The sequence below is a fragment of the Schistocerca piceifrons genome, chromosome 4, assembly GCF_021461385.2.
Source record: "Schistocerca piceifrons isolate TAMUIC-IGC-003096 chromosome 4, iqSchPice1.1, whole genome shotgun sequence".
NCBI classification, from domain to species: Eukaryota; Metazoa; Arthropoda; class Insecta; order Orthoptera; family Acrididae; genus Schistocerca; species Schistocerca piceifrons.
The window spans coordinates 577068413-577088127 of record NC_060141.1 but is presented as its reverse complement, the minus strand read 5'-3'; the positions used below and the strand labels follow the sequence as shown (position 1 = coordinate 577088127).

Genomic DNA, 19715 nt, shown 5'->3' with positions numbered 1-19715 from the left:
TCCATTCCGTTCAACTGCTCTTCCAAGTCCTTTGCTGTCTCTGACAGAATTACAATGTCATCGGCGAACCTCAAAGTTTTTATTTCTTCTCCATGAATTTTAATACCTACTCTGAATTTTTCTTTTGTTTCCTTTACTGCTTGCTCAATATATAGATTGAATAACATTGGGGAGTGGCTACAACCCTGTCTCACTCCCTTCCCAACCACTGCTTCCCTTTCATGCGCCTCGACTCTTATAACTGCCATCTGGTTTCTGTACAAATTGTAAATAGCCTTACGCTCCCTGTATTTTACCCCTGTCACCTTCAGAATTTGAAAGAGAGTATTCCAGTTAACATTGTCAAAAGCTTTCTCTAAGTCTACAAATGCTAGAAAAGTAGGTTTGCCTTTCCTTAATCTTTCTTCTAAGATAAGTCGTAAGGTTAGTATTGCCTCACGTGTTCCAACATTTCTACGGAATCCAAACTGATCTTCCCCGAGGTCGGCTTCTACCAGTTTTTCCATTGGTCTGTAAAGAATTCGCGTTAGTATTTTGCAGCTGTGACTTATTAAACTGATAGTTCAGTAATTTTCACATCTGTCAACTCCTGCTGTATTTGGGATTGGAATTATTATATTCTTCTTGAAGTCTGAGGGTATTTCACCTGTCTCATACATCTTGCTCACCAGATGATAGAGTTTTGTCAGGACTGGCTCTCCCAAGGACATCAGTAGTTCTAATTGAATGTCGTCTACTCCCGGGGCCTTGTTTCGACTCAAGTGTTTCAGTCCTCTGTCAAACTCTTCACGCAGTATCATATCTCCCATTTCATCTTCATCTACATCGTCTTCCATTTCCATAATATTGTCCTCAAGTACATCGCCCTTGTATAAACCCTCTATATACTTCTTCCACCTTTCTGCTTTCCCTTCTTTGCTTAGAACTGGGTTTCCACCTGTGCTCTTTATATTTATACAAGTGGTTCTTTTTTCTCCAAAGGTCTCTTTAATTTTCCTGTAGGCGGTATCTATCTTACCCCTAGTGAGATAAGCCTCTACATCCTTACATTTATCCTCTAGCCATCCCTGCTTAGCCATTTTGCACTTCCTGTCGATCTCATTTTTGAGACGTTTGTATTCCTTTTTGCCTGCTTCATTTACTGCATTTTTATATTTTCTCCTTTCATCAATTAAATTCAATATTTCTTCTGTTACCCAAGGATTTCTACTAGCCCTCGTCTTTTTACCTACTTGATCCTCTGCTGCCTCCACTACTTCGTCCCTCAAAGCTACCTATTCTTCTTCTACTGTATTTCTTTCCCCCATTCCTGCCATTTGTTCCCTTACGCTCTCCCTGAAACTCTGTACAACCTCTGGTTTAGTCAGTTTATCCAGGTCCCATCTCCTTAAATTCCCACCTTTTTGCAGTTTCTTCAGTTTTAATCTAAAGTTCATAACCAATAGATTGTGGTCAGAGTCCACATCTGCCCCTGGAAATGTCTTACAATTTAAAACCTGATTCCTAAATCTCTGTCTTACCATTATATAATACCTTTTAGTATCTCCAGGATTCTTCCATGTATACAACCTTCTTTTATGATTCTTGAACCAAATATTAGCTATGATTAAGTTATACTCTGTGCAAAATTCTACCAGACGGCTTCCTCTTTCATTTCTTCCCCCCCAATCCATATTCACCTACTATGTTTCCTTCTCCCCCTTTTCCTACTGACGAATTCCAGTCACCCATGACTATTAAATTTTCGTCTCCCTTCACTACCTGAATAATTTCTTTTATCTCATCATACATTTCATCAATTTTTTCATCATCTGCAGAGCTAGTTGGCATATAAACTTGTACTACTGTAGTAGGCGTGGGCTTTGTGTCTATCTTGGCCACAATAATGCGTTTGCTATGCTGTTTGTAGTAGCTTACCCGCACTCCTATTTTTTTATTCATTATTAAACCTACTCCTGCATTACCCCTATTTGATTTTGTATTTATAACCCTGTGTTCACCTGACCAAAAGTCTTGTTCCTCCTGCCACCGAACTTCACTAATTCCCACTATATCTAACTTTAACCTATCCATTTCCCTTTTTAAATTTTCTAACCTACCTGCGCAATTAAGGGATCTGACATTCCACGCTCCTATCCGTAGAATGCAAGTTTTCTTTCTCCTGATAACAACGTCCTCTTGAGTAGTCCCCGCCCGGAGATCCGAATGGGGGACTATTTTACCTCCGTAATATTTTATCCAAGAGGACGCCATCATCATTTAATCATACAGTAAAGCTGCATGCCCTCGTGAAAAATTACGGCTGTAGTTTCCCCTTGCTTTCAGCCGTTCGCAGTACCAGCACAGCAAGGCCGTTTTGGTTAATGTTACAGGGCCAGATCAGTTAATCATCCAGACTGTTGCCCCTGCAACTACTGAAAAGGCTGCTGCCCCTCTTCCGGAACCACACGTTTGTCTGGCCTCTCAACAGATACCCCTCCGTTGTAGTTGCACCTACGGTACGGCCATCTGTATCGCTGAGGCACGCAAGCCTCCCCATCAACGGCAAGGTCCATGGTTCATGGGGGGGCCGTCCGTCCTGTGTAAGCAGTAAGTATTTGTACATTCCTGTCAAGAGCATATATTTCGTATGCCAGTCAGGCTAAATCTCAACACCCACATCATAGTTGGTTGGCCGGCAGACTCTGCAGACGACCTGACAGACAGTGACCACAACATGATTTAGTCTGCACTACAGCACAGGGAGAACTAAAGCTACTAGTTAATCAAGCTGTCTACCATGACTGATACAACAGATGTCACGGAAGTGTCAGTTTCCAGACTTTCTGCGCATTTACTGCCTTTCTGGCCACACAACTCTATGCTGTGATTTGAAGTGGAGGCCAGTTTTTATTATACAGGGATCACAATGGATTTTTCAAAGTTTGCAGTAGGTGTGAGTCAACTAGACCATCTGTACACTGCAGAGATGGAAGTTGTGGTAACCACACCAACTACAACAAACTCCTACATGAAACTGAAGATAGAATTGATTCATAGAGTCTCTGCATCTCAAGGAGAGTGCATCGGGCAAGTCTCAAGAAGCCGTTGCAGTATCTAAGGCACTTGAGGAGCAAGGTCGACACCGACACATTATCTGACAACTTGCTATGTGCATTACAGAGTAGTCGCCTACAATGGTAGGTAAAGGCAATTATAGCCTTGCAAACTGAGATGCCCTTGGATGCAGTGGCTTACTTGCCTAAGAAGATTTTGGATGCAACGACACATGCTCCAATAAGTGCAGTGACACTGTCATGTAGCAGCACATCTCCAACAATGGTAACGCGCGCAAACTATGACAGTCTTTCAGCCAAGGTTGATGTGCTCACCAAACAGATCAGTGTATTTAACACCATCTTGAAGGAAGGTATTATTTGTCCATCAGTAGCCCACAGTCATCTCCTTTACACCTTGTGGTCCGAGGACTGGGTGTTTGTGTTGTCCTCATCATTCCATCATCATTCATGAAAGTGGCTAGTTTGGACTGTGTACAGATTGGGAATGTGTACGGGCACTGATGACCATGCAGTTGAGCACCCTGCAAGCCAAATATCATAATCATTTACACCTTGTGGCAAAGAAAGTGTGGCGCATGGCGTCCATGTGGAGACTATTGTGCACTCAAAACCCCAACAGAACCAGATCAGTATCCAGTGCCTTTGTTACGAGATTATAATTACACTTTATGTGAGGCAACCCTATTCGGTGTACTTGATTGTGCTAAGGTGTTTACTCAGATCCCAGTGGTAGAAAAAGATATCTGCTGATTCAAGGCTTTCTGCTTTGGAATGGTAGGTTCGCAGTTGTATAATATTCTGGAAATTTGACAAATTTTTACTTTGGTTGTCTCAGTTCAGTGAATGTACATTTTATTGCTGCAGTCGTTACCTGTTTTGTGTTGACTCGCCCATTCTCAAACCACACTCCTAAAATTACGAAGCCCATATTATACATAAAATATTTACATACAGTATGCATGTCCATATTCTAAGTACTTACACTGAGGTGACAAAAGTCATGGGATACCTCCTAATATCATGTCGGACCTCCTTTTGTCTGTTGTAGTGCAGCAGCTCGATGTGGCACGGACTCAAGTCCCTGGAAGTATTGAGCCATTTTGCCTCTACAGCCATACATAATTGCTAAGGTGCTGCCGGTGCAGGATGTTAGGTGGAAACTGATTTCTCGTTTATGTCCCATAAATATTCAGTGGGTGACCATATTGTTTTCTCAAATTGTCCAGAATGTTCTTCAAACCGATCGTGAATGATTGTGGCCCAATGACATGGCACATTGTCATCTATAAAAATTCCATTATTGTTTGGAAACAAGAAGTCCATGATCTGCTGAAAGTGATGTCCAAGTAGCCAAACAACCATTTCCAGTCAATGATCTGTTCAGCTGGACCAGAGGGCCCAGTCCATTCCATGTAAACACAGGCCACACCATTATGGAGCCACCATCAGCTTGCGCTGTTCCTCGTTGACAACATAGGTCCACAGCCTCGTGGGGTTTGCATCACACTTGAACCCTACCATTAGCTCTTACCAACTGAAATTGGGATCCCTCTGATAAGGCCAGTTTTCCACGCATCATGGGTCCAGCCAATATGGTTGTGAGCCCAGAAGGTGCACTGCATGGAATGTTGTGCTGTGAGCAAAGGCACTCGCGTTGGTCATCTGCTACCATAACCCTTTAACACCAAAATTCACCGGACTGTTCTAACAGATACAATTTTCATACATCCCATTGTTGCTTGTCTGTAATAACAATGTATAAAAAAGGATAGATTTAGTGCTCACCATAGATGTTGAGTCACAGACAAAAATCCTTAGGCCCATCCCAGAGCCTGTTTCCTGAGTCCATCTCTCTCCTCACCCTTGCCACTCCCCACAGTCCTACCTTCTACGTGCTTCCTAAAGTCCATAAACCCAACCACCAAGAATGCCCCATTTTGGCTAGTAATTGTGCTCCCACCAAGAGAATTTCTGCTGTCATAAACAAGCACTTTCCAGCCTTTTATCCACAACCTACCCTCCTGTATAAAAGATACGAAGCTTTTCCTCCACTGACTCTCCATAGTTCTTGTTTCCTTACCACACAGTAACTGTTCCTTTACCTTACAATGCCCTGCTTGTCACTATTGATGCCACTTCCCTTTACACTAACATTCTTAATGCATATGGCCTTTCCGCTATTGAATACTACCTTTCCCAATGTCCCATGGCCTCGAAGCCCACAACTTCCTTCCCGGTCATCATGACTAACTATATACTCACACACAATTATATCACCTTTGAAGGCATATCCTACAAAACAAATCCATGGTATAGCATTGGGCACCCACTCGGCACTGTCCTATGCCAGCCTATTCATGGGCCATGTGGAGAAATCCTTCCTAACCACCCAGAATCCCAAATCTCTCTACTGGTTCAGATTCATTGATGACATCTTCGTGTTCTGGATTGAGAGTGAGGACACCCTCTCCACACTCCTCCAGAACCTCAACACATTCTCCCTCATTCGCTTCACCTGGTCCTCTTCAGCCCAACAAAACACCTTTCTCAATGTTAACCTCCACCTCAAAGATGGCTACATCAGTATCTCCGCCCATATCATACCTTACAGCCAGCAACAATACCTCCACTTCTACAGCTGTCACCTATTCCATACCAAGAAGCCCCTTCCATACATCCTAGTCACCTGTGGCCATCGCATCTGTAGTGACAAGCTGGCAAACAGTGTCTCTCCAAATATACCAAGGGTCACACTAACCGGAATTACTCTCCCAACCTTGTACAAAAACAGATATCCCGAGCCTTATCTCGCCTGTCAACCACCACATCCCAATGTCCCACTCTTCGTCTATAAAGGAGCATTTCCCTCTTGATTCAGTGTCACCCCGACTGGAGCAGCTGATCACATTCTCCGTCAGGGTTTCTACTACCTGTTGTCATGCTCTGAAATGAGGACTTTCCTACCCTGTATCCTCCCCACCCCTCCTAGAGTGGTATTCTGCTGCCCGCCGAACATACACAGTATCCTCATCCATCCCCCTGCCCCCTGCCCCCAGCCCCCTGCCCCCAGCCCCCTGCCCCCAGCCCCCTGCCCCCAGCCCCCTGCCCCCAGCCCCCAGCCCCCTGCCCCCAGCCCCCTGCCCCCTGCCCCCTGCCCCCAACCCCCAACCCATTGCCTCATGGCCCATATCCCTGTAATAGACCTGTCCCATACATCCTCCCACCACCACCACCACCACCACCACCACCACCACCATCTACTCCAGTCCGGTCATAAGCATTGTAGTGATTCGAGGATTTCTGTGTAAATTCTAGAACCACTCAGCCTTCTACCATGTTGAACACACGATATTCTAGATACAAGTGTGGGATGGTAAAATCCTACCTACTGCGTGTCACACGTTTGTGTGTACAGGTTTAAAATCAGTCATGGAAAGAAAGTAGACGCGGCGGTCGAATGACACCGACAAGTTCTTGTCGGGTAATCCATAGATGTGTTAGTGAGCATGTATGGAAGAACCATGGATACTATATGCAGCTTTGTGCTTATTGTGTCACTGACTATTGTTATGTGAAACAAGGACAGTTGAAAAAGTACTCATATAGACTCTTGACTCAGCCTTGTTAGAGGCAAGACGCTTTTTCAATCTCCTTTTCCGAAAGTCGTGGTGTCTGAGCAGACTGTCTTTTGAATGTTAATCAGTTTGTTTCTAACATATGACTGCACGAGAGACTTACTGAAGTTATATATTATGTTGAAAGTAGAATTTTTATTGTGCTAGAGAGTCAAATACATCATTGATTGATGAAACGTAAAGTTTGTATGGCTACTTATTTCACTAGTAGAAAGAGACTTGAAAGTTCCTGTACCTAGCGTTATTCGACGGAGAAGAAGTCAAGAGAGTTTCCAGCAGCCGGCTCTCCAGTAAAAGAAGAGTGGCTACGAACCCCAAGTAAGTCATTTCGTAAAGAAGTGGAATGTAGTTTGGGGAAATAACTCAGTATAATCCAGACCCACAGTCACACTTAAAGTCATCAAAATGTTATAGCATCACCTGTCCCATCGAAAGCAAGGCTACCTGTGAAAGCAGTTATGTAATCTGCAACCATTGTGCTGAATTGTACATGGGCATGACAACCAACAAGCTGTGTGTCTATATGAGTGGCTGCTGATAAACTGTGGCCAAGAAACAGCTGGACCATCCAATTGCTGAGAATGCTGTTCAACAAAGCAATCTTCACTTCAGTGAATCCTTCACAAACCTGTGCCATCTGGATCCTCCCTACCAACACCAGCTTTTGTGGACTGTGCAGGTTAGAGCTCTCCCTGCAATATAACCTACAGTCCCTCAACTTTTGTTAATCACAGTCCTTCACCCATCTTCCCCCTTCCCTCCTCCCACTCCAGCTCTACACAGGCTTCTATTCCACCAACATACCAGCAGTCTTTTTACTTTTCTCCTTTTCCACCCCCCACCAGCTCTCCTCCCATCGGATAACTTTCTGACTGTGCCTAGCTGTCGTACTCTGTTCCCACCACATCTCTGAGTGCTTCCACAAACAGCACTTTACTGTCCCCCACTGCTATCCTGCTGCCCCTCCCCTTCCCCACCTTAGCCACCTCTTTACTCTTACCCCCACCACCCAGTTTGCTTCTCCCAACATGTAGAGTGCCATTCCTTGCAGTCTGGCATGCATGCAATTTGTACTTTGTGTGTGTGTGTGTGTGTGTGTGTGTGTGTGTGTGTGTGTGTGTGTGTGTGTGTGTGTTTTGTCTACTGTAGATGAAGGCCTTTTAGCTGAAAGCTCACTTGTTTAGCAGTCATTTAGTTGTGGGTTTCTACAATTCAACATCTCCACCATGTAGTAAGTAGCAGTCTATACTTTTCATAATATTGCTGTTATTCCATCCTGGATTTTCCATTGTTGCTTGTCTGTGAGCACTGACAACTCTACCCAAATGCTGCTGCTCATGGTAATTAAGTGAAGACCATTTAGTTCAAATGAATGTCTAAGTACTACATCTAGGAAGTATGTTGTTGTTGTTGTTGTTGTTGTTGTTGCGGTCTTCAGTCCTGAGACTGGTTTGATGCAGCTCTCCATGCTACTCTATCCTGTGCAAGCTTCTTCATCTCCCAGTACTAGGAAGTATAATGACCAGAATATACATTTCCTTAACTATCTGTGTAAAAAAACTTGGGAATACATCTATGAATGTAAAAGTACAAGTGGTAAGTTCAACAAATTCCTAAATAGTTTTAGCTGTTATTTTGAACTTTGCTTTCCACTCCATAAAAAGATAGTGACAAAAAAGGATCTGAAAATAAAATGGGTCACAACAGGGATACAAATATCTGTGAAGAAAAAGAGATTACTTCATGAAATATCTAGACAGCACACCACATCCCCAGAATTTGATTCCTATTTCAATAATTACAAAAAGATTTTAACTAAAGTCATAAAAGAAGCAAAAAGAATGGCAAATAGTTCCTTCATAGCAAATGCACAAAATAAAATGAAAGCCATATGGGACATTGTAAGGCACGAAACAGGAGTAAAACGGAGAGAATACCATAATATCAAACTGAACGAAAACACTTCTGTAATATCTGATCCCCAGCAGATAGCAAATAATTTTAACTCATATTTCTCTGAGGCAGCTGAGATTCTGGTGAAGCAAAACTTTCAATATGCTGTCACTGCAAAATCAGATTAAAACTATCCCTAGTAACAAGTCTCTCTTCCTATACCCAACAGATGAACAGGAAATGTTAAAAGCAATAGGGGAGCTAAAATCAAAATGTTCGTCTGGTACTGACAACATACCAGACCATATCATTAAAAAATGTGCACCCTTAGTAGTTAGGCCCATGGTAGACATATGCAATAGTTCACTTTCTCAGGGAATCTTCCCAGAAAGGTTAAAAATAGCTAAAGTAAAGCCATTGTACAAAAAGGGTGAAAAAACAGATATAACAAATTATAGGCCAGTCTCTCTTCTATCTGTTTTTCCTAAAATAATTGAAAAAAGTCTTTTGTAAAAGACTTGTAGATTTCATTGAAAAAATTAACTTTTCTCAGCTACACAGCATGGTTTCCGAAAATGTAAATCCACTCAGACAGCTATTATCGATTTCTTAAATGAAGCTTTAAATGCATTAGATAAAAAAAGAACACACAGCGGCAATATTCCTAGATCTTTCAAAAGCATTTGACATCATTAACCATGGTCTATTGCTTAGAAAGCTAGAAAATGTTGGTGTCAGAGGCCCAGCCTATGAGTGGGTAAAGTCATATCTACAAAACAGACACCAAATAGTTGAAGTCTTGTACAAAGAAGGAAAAAATTTAACTTCCTATCAACCAGAAAAACAGTGTGTTAAATATGGTGTGCCGCAGGGTTCCGTACTGGGACTAATCTTGTTCTTGCTGTTTGTAAATGACCTGGAACCATCCAGTCCTAACTATAAGTACATTAAATATGCTGATGATACAAATATACTTATCAAAGGAAAGACCCCAGAAGAGCTCCAAAATGAAATAAAAAAGAGCACTTCACATGTATCAGAATGGTTCGCAATTAACAACTTAATATAAAACACATAAAACAAACACTATGCATCTACTCACAGTGCAGTATAAACAGCCTTTAACTGCAACCATAGAACTGTTAGGCAAAAGACTTGAAATTGTAAATAGTACCAAATTTTTGGGATTTTGGATCCAAGATGACCTAAGATGGCAGAAACACAAACAACACCTATGTAGTAAATTAAATACCATTTCTTATAGTATAAAAATTCTTGCTGGATGCAAATCAATGCAAGCCATAAAAAATGTGTACTATGCTCAAGCAGAATCACTACTAAGATATGGTTTAATTCGCTGGGGAAATTCACCATCCAGCAAAAGCTGTTTTATTGCACAAAAAAGAATTATAAGAGCCATGGAAGGCTCAGCACCTTGATCTTCATGCAAACCTTCATTTAAAGAGCTTCATATTCTTCCATTACCATGCCTATATATCCTAGAAACAATAATGTTTATAAGGAAAATCGTAGATGAAAATAGCAAGATTTCTCCAAAAAACCAAAATATCCATTCATACAACACAAGGAATAATCAACATTTACATGTGCAGTTTTCACATACAACACTAAAACAAAAAGGACCCGTGCAAGCAGGAAAAAAAAAACTATATAACAAACTACCTAAAAAAATGAAGCCAATAACTGGCATGCATAAATTCAAAACTGCAGTGAGTGACTACTTGCTACAGAATTGATACTATAGTGTTGACGAATTTTTATCTACAATGTAAATATGTGACAAATTTAAATAGTTTATACAATTGAGGCCAAAATAAGAAATGTGTATATGTAGATTTATCTGTGTATTATATGTGGTCTATTATATATATGTGTGTGTCTGTATAATCAAGGCCGAAAGTATGAAATGTGTGCATGTAAAATTTATTTGTGTATTTGTGAAATTTTATTCCCATATGTTAGGGTTATATTGCTATATACTGAAAACCATACAACAGTTTTTCTTTTAAACTTTATTGCAAATTATTTGACTTTTCCTATATCATTATGTACCCCAGTACAGTGTATGATTCACAGGACCAATAAATATACAATACAATACAATACAATATTGGCTGCTGCATTGTCTTTGGTGAAAGGTAATGCCTAAAATTTGGTATGCTCAGCACACTCTTGACACTGGATATTGGTATATTAAATTTCATAATGATTTCCTAAATGAAATGTCCTTTGCGTCTAGCTCCAACTACCCTTCCATGTTCAACGTCTTTTAATTTCCATCGTATGGCCATAATCACATTGGAAACCTTTTCACATGACTCACTTGAATACAAATTACAATTCTACCAAGACAGTGCCCTTTTACACCTTGTGTATGTGACACTACCAACATCTGTATTTGTGCATATTGCTATCCCATGACTTTTGCCACCTCAGTGTATATTATTACGGACTTGATTTCTTTTTAACTATAACTACTTGCGCAGCATTATGGCAAAAGGCACGAACTGTTTCATACATGAAAGTCAAGCTGTGAGCAACCAATAGGCTCAGTAATTGATGCCCTGCATGTCTACTGTTTCATCCGAATGACGCAATCAAACTGACAAATATAAAATTTACTGGTCAGTAAGGCAGCTTGGTAGGTGTCGCCCTCATACATAAGCACATGTGCATATGTATACGACTGTCTGTTAGTTTGCTATGGTGCTGGTGCCCCCACTGTCATTTATTGATAACATTTTTATTACATAGGAAATATCAGTTGTACATTACAAGAAATATTTACAACTTCTTTTTTTTATAAAAAAGATAGCCTAGCATCTAAATTAAACATACAAAACGAGGAGGCAATGAGAAGTGAGCCCTGCCATATACAACCCTGTATTGACATAACAATGTAAAATATTAACAATCTATCTCATGAAATAATATCACAGTACCAAAATTGTTGCATTCCATACAGGAAATCAATATGAAAACCTAAAATTCGCGGCAAAAGGCAAAGGTCCCAAGTTCGGGTCTCGGTCCGGCACACAGTTTTAATCTGCAGGAAGTTTCATATCAGCGCACACTCTGCTGTAGAGTGAAAATTTCATTCTAGATCTAAAATTTCCTTTTTTACTAAGTGTTATTCACATACTGTTTGAAGAAATAAAGTAAATAAGGTGAAAGGCATGCCAATTTTATCTAATATTTTAACCTATGATTTTATGCATGTAAGATCAATGTGCATGTAGGGCTTTGGCTTTGAATGTAGCCTTCGCACCATGAATAATAATTGTGTTGGATGATGCTCGGTGTGGTGCTGGGTGTTGTTTACTCCTTGTGTAACTGGAGGTTGGTCACCAAAGGTTGCATGAATAATATAAATAAAAAGATGCAAATTTTTTATGTCTTTCGTCTTTTTTATTTTATTTCTTTGGACAGTATGTAAAAAAAAAATAAATAAGAAAAGGGCATTCCTACTTAGACGTGAGTCTTTTCTTTTCGTCACTGCAGAGCAGCACAAAGAGATCTTAATAGAAGTCTTCAAGCGATTAGAGCAGTATGGCATCGTTCTGAACAGTGCTAAGTGCATGTTTGGTCACTCACAAATTGACTTCCTGGGACACCAGATTTCATCTACAGGCTCGCTACCTTTACCTGAAAAAGTGGAAGCCATTTTACAAATTGCTCAACAAAATTCTGCTAGAGAATTACGTTGCTTCCTAGGCATTCTCAAATTCTACCAATGAAATCTGGCACACTCGGCCGAGCTACAAGAACCGTTGATTGTGGCACTCACTAGTCTGAAAATCAAGGGCAGCTCCCTGATTTAGTGGAAAGACACTATGAGCTCTGCCTTTGAAGTGGCTAAACAGAGCATAATGGATACAGCATTTATGCACACCCTGAACTGGATGCACCCACACATTGGTTGTAGACTCAAGCCAAATAGCTATTGGTGCAGCATTACAACAGTTTCATGATGGAGCATGGCAAAAGTGGTCTCCATCACGGCAATAATGGAGCACATATGAAAGAGAACTTTTCACTGCCTATGAGAGCATCAAGTACTTTTGCCACAACTGGAAGCTAGAGAGTTTACTATTTTCACAGATCATAAACCGCCCACTAATCATTCTTGCAAAACAATAACAATTGCTTGCCTTGCTGGCACAACCACCTGCTCAACTATACATCATCAACCTTGGAATAGTGATTAGTTGATACTCCTGGTGCAGGTGTCAAACTGTACTTTGACCTCTTACCTGGAAATCCTTAGCCATTCGTGCTTACTACATTCCACAGATGAGCCTTTGACAGCTTGCCTAACTTGGGTCATCCTGATGTTAGACCAACATTCTGCCATGTCTCACAGTAATTTGTTTGGCTTGAAATTCAGGAGAGAATGGACTTGTACGTATGTAAAAATGCAAATGAAGCAAAGTTTCCCACCAAGTGCATGCACCAGTAGGGGACTTCCCTGGCATAACCACTAATTTTGCAAATATGCACATCGATGTCATAAGTCCACTCCGATCATAATATGATTGATCATTTTATTTACTGGTGGAAACAATGCCAGTTGATAACATCTCTACAGTAACCTTAGCCTCTGTCTTCATTTTGAGCTGGATTTTTCAGTTTGGTTCCCCACTATACATCACAACAGACTACAGCTGCCAGTTCAAATCAGAATTGTTTGCTCAGCTCAACAGATACTGTGGAACTGTTCACCACAAGACCACAAGCTGCCATCAGGTGGGTATTGATATGATAGAATGCTTTCACTGTTCTCTAAAGACAGAACTCATGTGTCATGAAACAAATTGGACCACAGCTCTACCAATGGTTTTACTGGGTCTAAGAAGTACTTACAAGCCAAACTTAGACTCCTGTCAACAGAACTAGCTTACAGTGAAGTGCCGCTGCTTCTGGGAGAGTTTGTACACATACAGTTTTTCCAGCTTACTGACCACAACTATTGTGATTTTGTTTGTCAATTGAGGGAATATATTTCACAGATTTTCCCTCTCCAATTTTTGTGGCATGGCACACCTGCTGCCTATGTACATTGTGACTGGGAATGTTGTATAGACATATTACAGACAAAGCCTGAAATCCAGCTCTTGGGATAATTAAACTACTGGGAAGTCGTCATGGTGTCATCGCCGCTGAACATACATCGATAAGCAAATCAAATGTCTGTACGCCTTCACCACAGGTGGTGCATGTGTAAGAAAATCTCTTTGCTGCTGACCAGTGTCTGTAACTTGCAGGCGCATACCACCATTGGTGGTGCGTATAAGGCTGTGCTTGGCACCTTGTCGTCAGTCTTGTGACTCACTCTGAGGATGGCTGGACAATACGGGGCTGAAATATCAGTGTAAGAAATTTTATTTGCGCAGCTGCATGCCCGAAATATAATGGACTATTCATTATGCCGGGAAAAGTTGAAAATGCACAAGAGAATTTCTGTTTATCTGTCCTGCCATCAGATTAAGTGTAGATGCAACACACTGCTGATGAGATGACAAGTTGTATTGGAACTCATTCACATCCTCATCTAGACTAGGTGCTGCATGAGCGAACTCCACATCTTCCGGTTCCTCAAACCTTAACGTCATCTTCACCACATTTCATGCCAAGTATCGTTAAAAGAAATGGAAAGTTGATATTTGCAAAAGTATAACAGAATCATAATGTATGAAGAAAAAGAAAACAAAAATTGTTTAAATTAAGTGGTATGTGAAAACTTTGACCAAATTGCTACAAGTACCTGTTACACAAGACACCACATTGTTATGAATATTAAATAACAATGTATGCTCTCAATAGCAACAGCCAGAAAATTGTATGTATGGTTTCCCACAAGTCTCTTTAAAAGAAGTGTAACAGATTTTCTATGTGGTGTCTCTTCATCAAACCAATCAAAACAAAGGTCTTCCACATCTCTATTATTGCACCTTACTTTCATTCGTACAGCAACAGCCACTCTACACATCATTATCCTGTTTGGTGCCCAATCCTTTATTAAATTTATGAATGACTCTTGTTCTACCACTGTAAAGGGCTGAACAGAACGGCAAACAAAATCTAAAACTAGTTTATTGACAGTACTTTTGATTGTAGCGTTATTTGTGAAGGACGGTATAGCTTGTGTTCTTTGCACCTTTACCTTCAGTTAGAAAATCAAATTTCCTTTTCTTCCCTCATTGTAAGAATTGTTACCTATCAGGTGAATTGTTACAGTTTTGATAACTTTGTTGGACGAATCCTGTGCAAAATGGAACCAAAAATTGTGTGATTGGTCATAAAATGATTACATTTTATCATTTATTATATTTGTATTGAAGTAAATAATAATCAGTATATTAATCATTTAGTAGCATTTTATAGTAGCACTGTTTCCTTAGGTTAGCAATGTATTTCTTGGAAAATTGTGGCATCTCTTGGCAGGAGAATGTGCATGTGTTATAATTTGTAACTTTAATATTACGTAATATATTTGCAAATTGTAATTGCTTATCTGTACATGCTTCCTTTAACTATGTGCCATACTCCAGGGAGACTTAAAAATTTATTTTCCATACAAAGTTTACATTTTACAGTCATATTTTCTTTGCTTTCTGCACCATTTCACTCAAAGTAATTTCTTAAATAAGGAAACAGAAATACTCAAACCTCATTCTCATGAATATATAGATGACATATATTTCGTCGCCTGCATGATATGTGTGAGAAAGAATGACTTATGACTGTTACAAAGTAATGATTCCAATATTGTAATGATTACTATTTTATTTGAATAAGCAGGTAAGAAGTTCAACTAACACTTTGTAAAAGTAACGATTACAAGAAAAAATTTCATGAAAAGTAATCATTACATATAACTCAGTTAATTTTACTAAATGATTTCAGGAAAACACTACATTAGTCATACCTGTAGGTAACTGATGACCAAATGAAAATGGAAGATTAGCACTAATTAAAAGTTTACTTACTTAATCCACATGTGAGTTCATTTATTTAAGATGTCTCACAGTCTGCAGTGAGATGACTAGAAACAAATTAATTGTATGTACCACTAACTTGTCTTACAATATGAAAGTAATAGGTAAAGTATGTAAAATAAGAGAAAGGCAGCCACTCAGATGTAGTGAACCATTGCGTGGTGCACAGAAACACATAACAGAAAACAGTAGTTAGATATTCCATCTCTGTCAGAAATCTGTGCATTGCTGCATGAAACTATTTGTGAATAACACAGTTGTGATGTAGTTTTGAAATAATCTTGCCTATAATATGCCCCTAAGACCCAGTGATGTAATAAACATCATGAAATACCAGTTTAACATAAGTGCCATACCTATAACAAGCATGACCTGCCTACTATTGCGAATCAATTGCAGTATGGTACAGAGGTAAGCTTCCATACCAAGGGTATACACGATAGGATAAAGGTTGGAAGGCATTCGGAGCAATAGGAGTTTCCCCAGAGGTTGTGGAAATGTCACACTAGCATATGTAAATGACAGCTTAACTGTCTATAAGGATTCTGATTTAGACTCAGCTTCCGACGTTGTCTCTGTGCCATTCTACCCTCAGGGCGGGGCTTAAGAGTTTCATGGGACCTAGTTGCATAGGGTAGCGATGCCTCTGTGTTTTCTCAGCGTCTGAGTTGTATTCTCAGTACCTCATAAGTTGCAGTTCATCATAATCCTTCCTTTGTACTTCCTATTTGGAGACATATTTCCTTTGTGTACCGACTTCCCTGGTCTGAGATCTTTTCAGCTTGCAGCTCTAACTCCAGAGTACTACAAGTTGGAAGAGCCCACTCTACTTCTGGAAACTTAACATCAAGCTCCCTCATTCCTGATCTGCTAACAGGAAATCACGGACGTGACGTAAAAACTTTTGGTGACAGATGTGGAGTGGGCATTAATTATTCACTCTTGGCTTCATTTGGCATAGGGTTGTTGCAAGTTAATTACAAGCCCACAGGGCTGTGGAATAGGTACAGACCATAGTATTTCTGAGAAAACTTGGCCCAAAGTTTAGACAAACTGACGGCTTAGATGAGGCGGGGAAAGGAAGTCTAGATGAGACAGACATTGGGAGGCAAGGCAAGCAGAAGAAGAAGAATGGACAGACTAGAGGTCTGCCAACAGAGCGACCTTGACCACATGACGACCTTGTTGACCATGGGTGTGAGAGCAAGAAGATCGGACAGTTGGACTGAGGCCGTGAGGTATGGTGCACCACAGAAGGAAGAGGACTGAGTCAGCAGCACACGGCCATGAGTTACGAAGCACTGCAGTAGAAGGTGAGAAAGAGGTTCTTCAGAAAAATGCTACCTGACAAGCAGGAGGTATATCTTAGTCAGAAAATGCACAGCAAAGAATGAAAGAGACATAAATAGTTTGATTTATCCTGTATTATACGACTGGACAAATATATTACAATTGTGAATGTGTTTACACACATACTCAATAAAAATGTACTACATATGAATGCCATTGTTGTAAATAAACACTCCTAATGTTCCCACTGTTTCTACTCAGTCCGCAATAAGAAGAGAGGATAATAAGTATGCAACACAACGAAAGCATTCTACGCCAGGGACACAATGACCTGTATGACAGCTCAACCTCAAAGGCATGGCTTCCTCATCTCTCCGTCACAGCAGCAAAGTGCGAAAGGGAGGGCGTGGTTGATTTCCTACCCATATGTGCTCTAATGGCCTTTGCATTAAAAACCAGCCTTTATGCTTTTCATTTCCAGTTAACTGTAAAACTAGAGCTCCCATATATTTCATAGTCCCATTAATTTACTACAGACAATGAATAAAGTTGTTCTAGAACACAGTCCTCTGTTTTTATAGCTATGTGCTTCAAACTTTTGTTACGCATTTGTGAGTAACATAACACATCATATTTCAGCTTCGAAGAATACAATCACAAAACTGATGAGGGATACTACATTAATAAAAAACAAGGACCTAGCATATGAAGTATATTTGGTATGTTTATTTTCTAATTGATGTATTTTGATATGTCTTAATTTTCCCTTCACCATTTAACACTTCATCTCAGTTGTTAAGTTGATTTATGCTTCCTCTTCTCAGTGCGTAATCCATGATGACCAGTACGGACCTGTCACAGACTGCATTAAACAGTAAGTACATAATTTTGCTGCCTGTTCATAATATCACCAATGAAGTCTAAACTTTCTTCTTGTTTGTTATGAAAATTTACTGTGAATATAGTTATCTGTATTTCAAGGCAGTTTTTCTGAATGCTTTAGTGTTGGATTGATTAGTTATTTTCGTGCTCCATGGGCTATAATGGTGATAATTTTATTATCCATTAAATTCTTTATGTCACTTGATAAGTGGTCAAGGTTTTTCTTATGGCCAAATACCTCACTCCATGCATTGTCACTCTAAGGCTGAGTGATGGATGATGTTAATTATTCCTCTGTGTAGTATTATATTTATAAATGATACTGTTGTGTTCAAACTGTAGTTGATTATTGACAACAAACTTCATAAAGGAGTGAACATGCTTTGAGGCTGTTGCCAATAGGCCCGACTGTTTAAAGAGCGGTCGACAACAGTTTCTAGAGTGAACACCGCACACTATCAGTGCTTCAGACACTGTTTTCCTCATTGATGAGTTACCCAAGTGTATGATGCCATAAGACATTAGTAGCTGAAAATAAGGAAAATAAGTCAGCTTTTTTACATTTTAATGTCTAAAATTCTGTTTGAAGAAACTTTAGGGGACAGTATTTATTGATGACATTCCTTTCTAGTGTCCTTTATTTGCAGTTTTTGAGGCCACATGACGTTATTGTCATAAGCTGATGATGCCTAACCACACTGTTCAGAGGTCAGTGAAGTTTTCCAATTGTAGCACTGCTTGTGCAGTGTAATCAACAGGTAATGATGTTTTAGATGATAGAACAAGACTGCTGTTGTCTCATCCTACACTATTTTGTGTAAAAGTCAAAACAAGATTTTAAAGTCCTAAAAGTGCGGAAATAATGTTCTCATAAGTGAATGGTGTATTATTATGTTTAATGTAAACATTCTGTTAAATATAGCCAGGTATTCCACATACTGATGTCTTATTTTTCTTTGATGATAATTGTTTCAAGGACTGTTTAGGGATTATTCAGTTTGTGACCTGTGTAATACGTGGTTTTGAAACGTACAACACTACATTATTTGCTAGGAATTAGTTGCATTCTGTATTGTTAGTTGGGGCACTTGATCAGGGTGTCCATGTCATCACTGGAAAACAATGCTATCTATGCCTGATTATTTTCTTTCATGTTTTAACTGCTCTTCACCTTTTGTTGCTGACTGTTGTGGCTTCTGGTACTTGTTGGACTTCAGATCTGTGAGTTCTTGCATTGCTATTAAGAATTGTTGCACCACATTTCAAATCACTGCTAAATAACTTGTGAGATTTCAGTAGTATTAATGTGAGTTTTCTCTTCACAAAACATATATAATTTCATTTTCATGCATACCTTCTTGATCCTGTATATCATGTCTCCAGTCAGTACAGTAAAGAACGACAGAGGTTATTTTTACATCTCTTTTCTTAACAATCTTCAATTGTTTCTCCTTATGCTTTGGAACTTAGCACATCTCTAAGGCAGGCTGGCGATCCGTGATATATTTATTTTCATGCCCAAACAGATATTTCCTCTTACAAAGTCGCTGCGATCACCGTCCCGTGTTGAAAATGTAGGTCATCCTTCAATAGAGCTCACCATATGTAAATAGAAATAATAACCCTGCATAATATTTGCACTTTCATCTGTCATGTCTTATTTTCTCAGTAGTGTCATTTGCTGGTAAGATGATGTGGGATACACATCATCCAATAGTGATAGGTTATAACCATAGGCCCTCAGTCAGAGTGCTCATGTCATCAGCAGAAAGCGTTGCTGTTCATGCCTGTTTATTTCCTTACATGGAGAGAGAGTGGCGGATTCACATATAGGCCCACTAGGCACAGGCCTAGAGGCAGCACCTTAAGGGAGGTGACATTTTTTGCTCTATAATCACTTTAACCTTTCACATTTTAAAATAATTGTGCTTACAAAT

The 19715-nt window shown here is 39.7% G+C and overlaps 1 protein-coding gene across 2 annotated transcripts in view; it reads left to right on the top strand.

Moving 5' to 3' along the window:
- LOC124794660 (CDAN1-interacting nuclease 1) overlaps positions 1 to 19715 on the top strand; it is a 125282-nt gene that overhangs the window by 47359 nt on the left and 58208 nt on the right. For both annotated transcript variants that reach the window (XM_047258189.1, XM_047258190.1), the window contains exons 4-5: positions 17536 to 17615; positions 17721 to 17770. In XM_047258189.1, coding sequence (XP_047114145.1) covers positions 17536 to 17615; positions 17721 to 17770 — 130 coding nt within the window. The remainder of the gene's footprint in view (positions 1 to 17535; positions 17616 to 17720; positions 17771 to 19715) is intronic.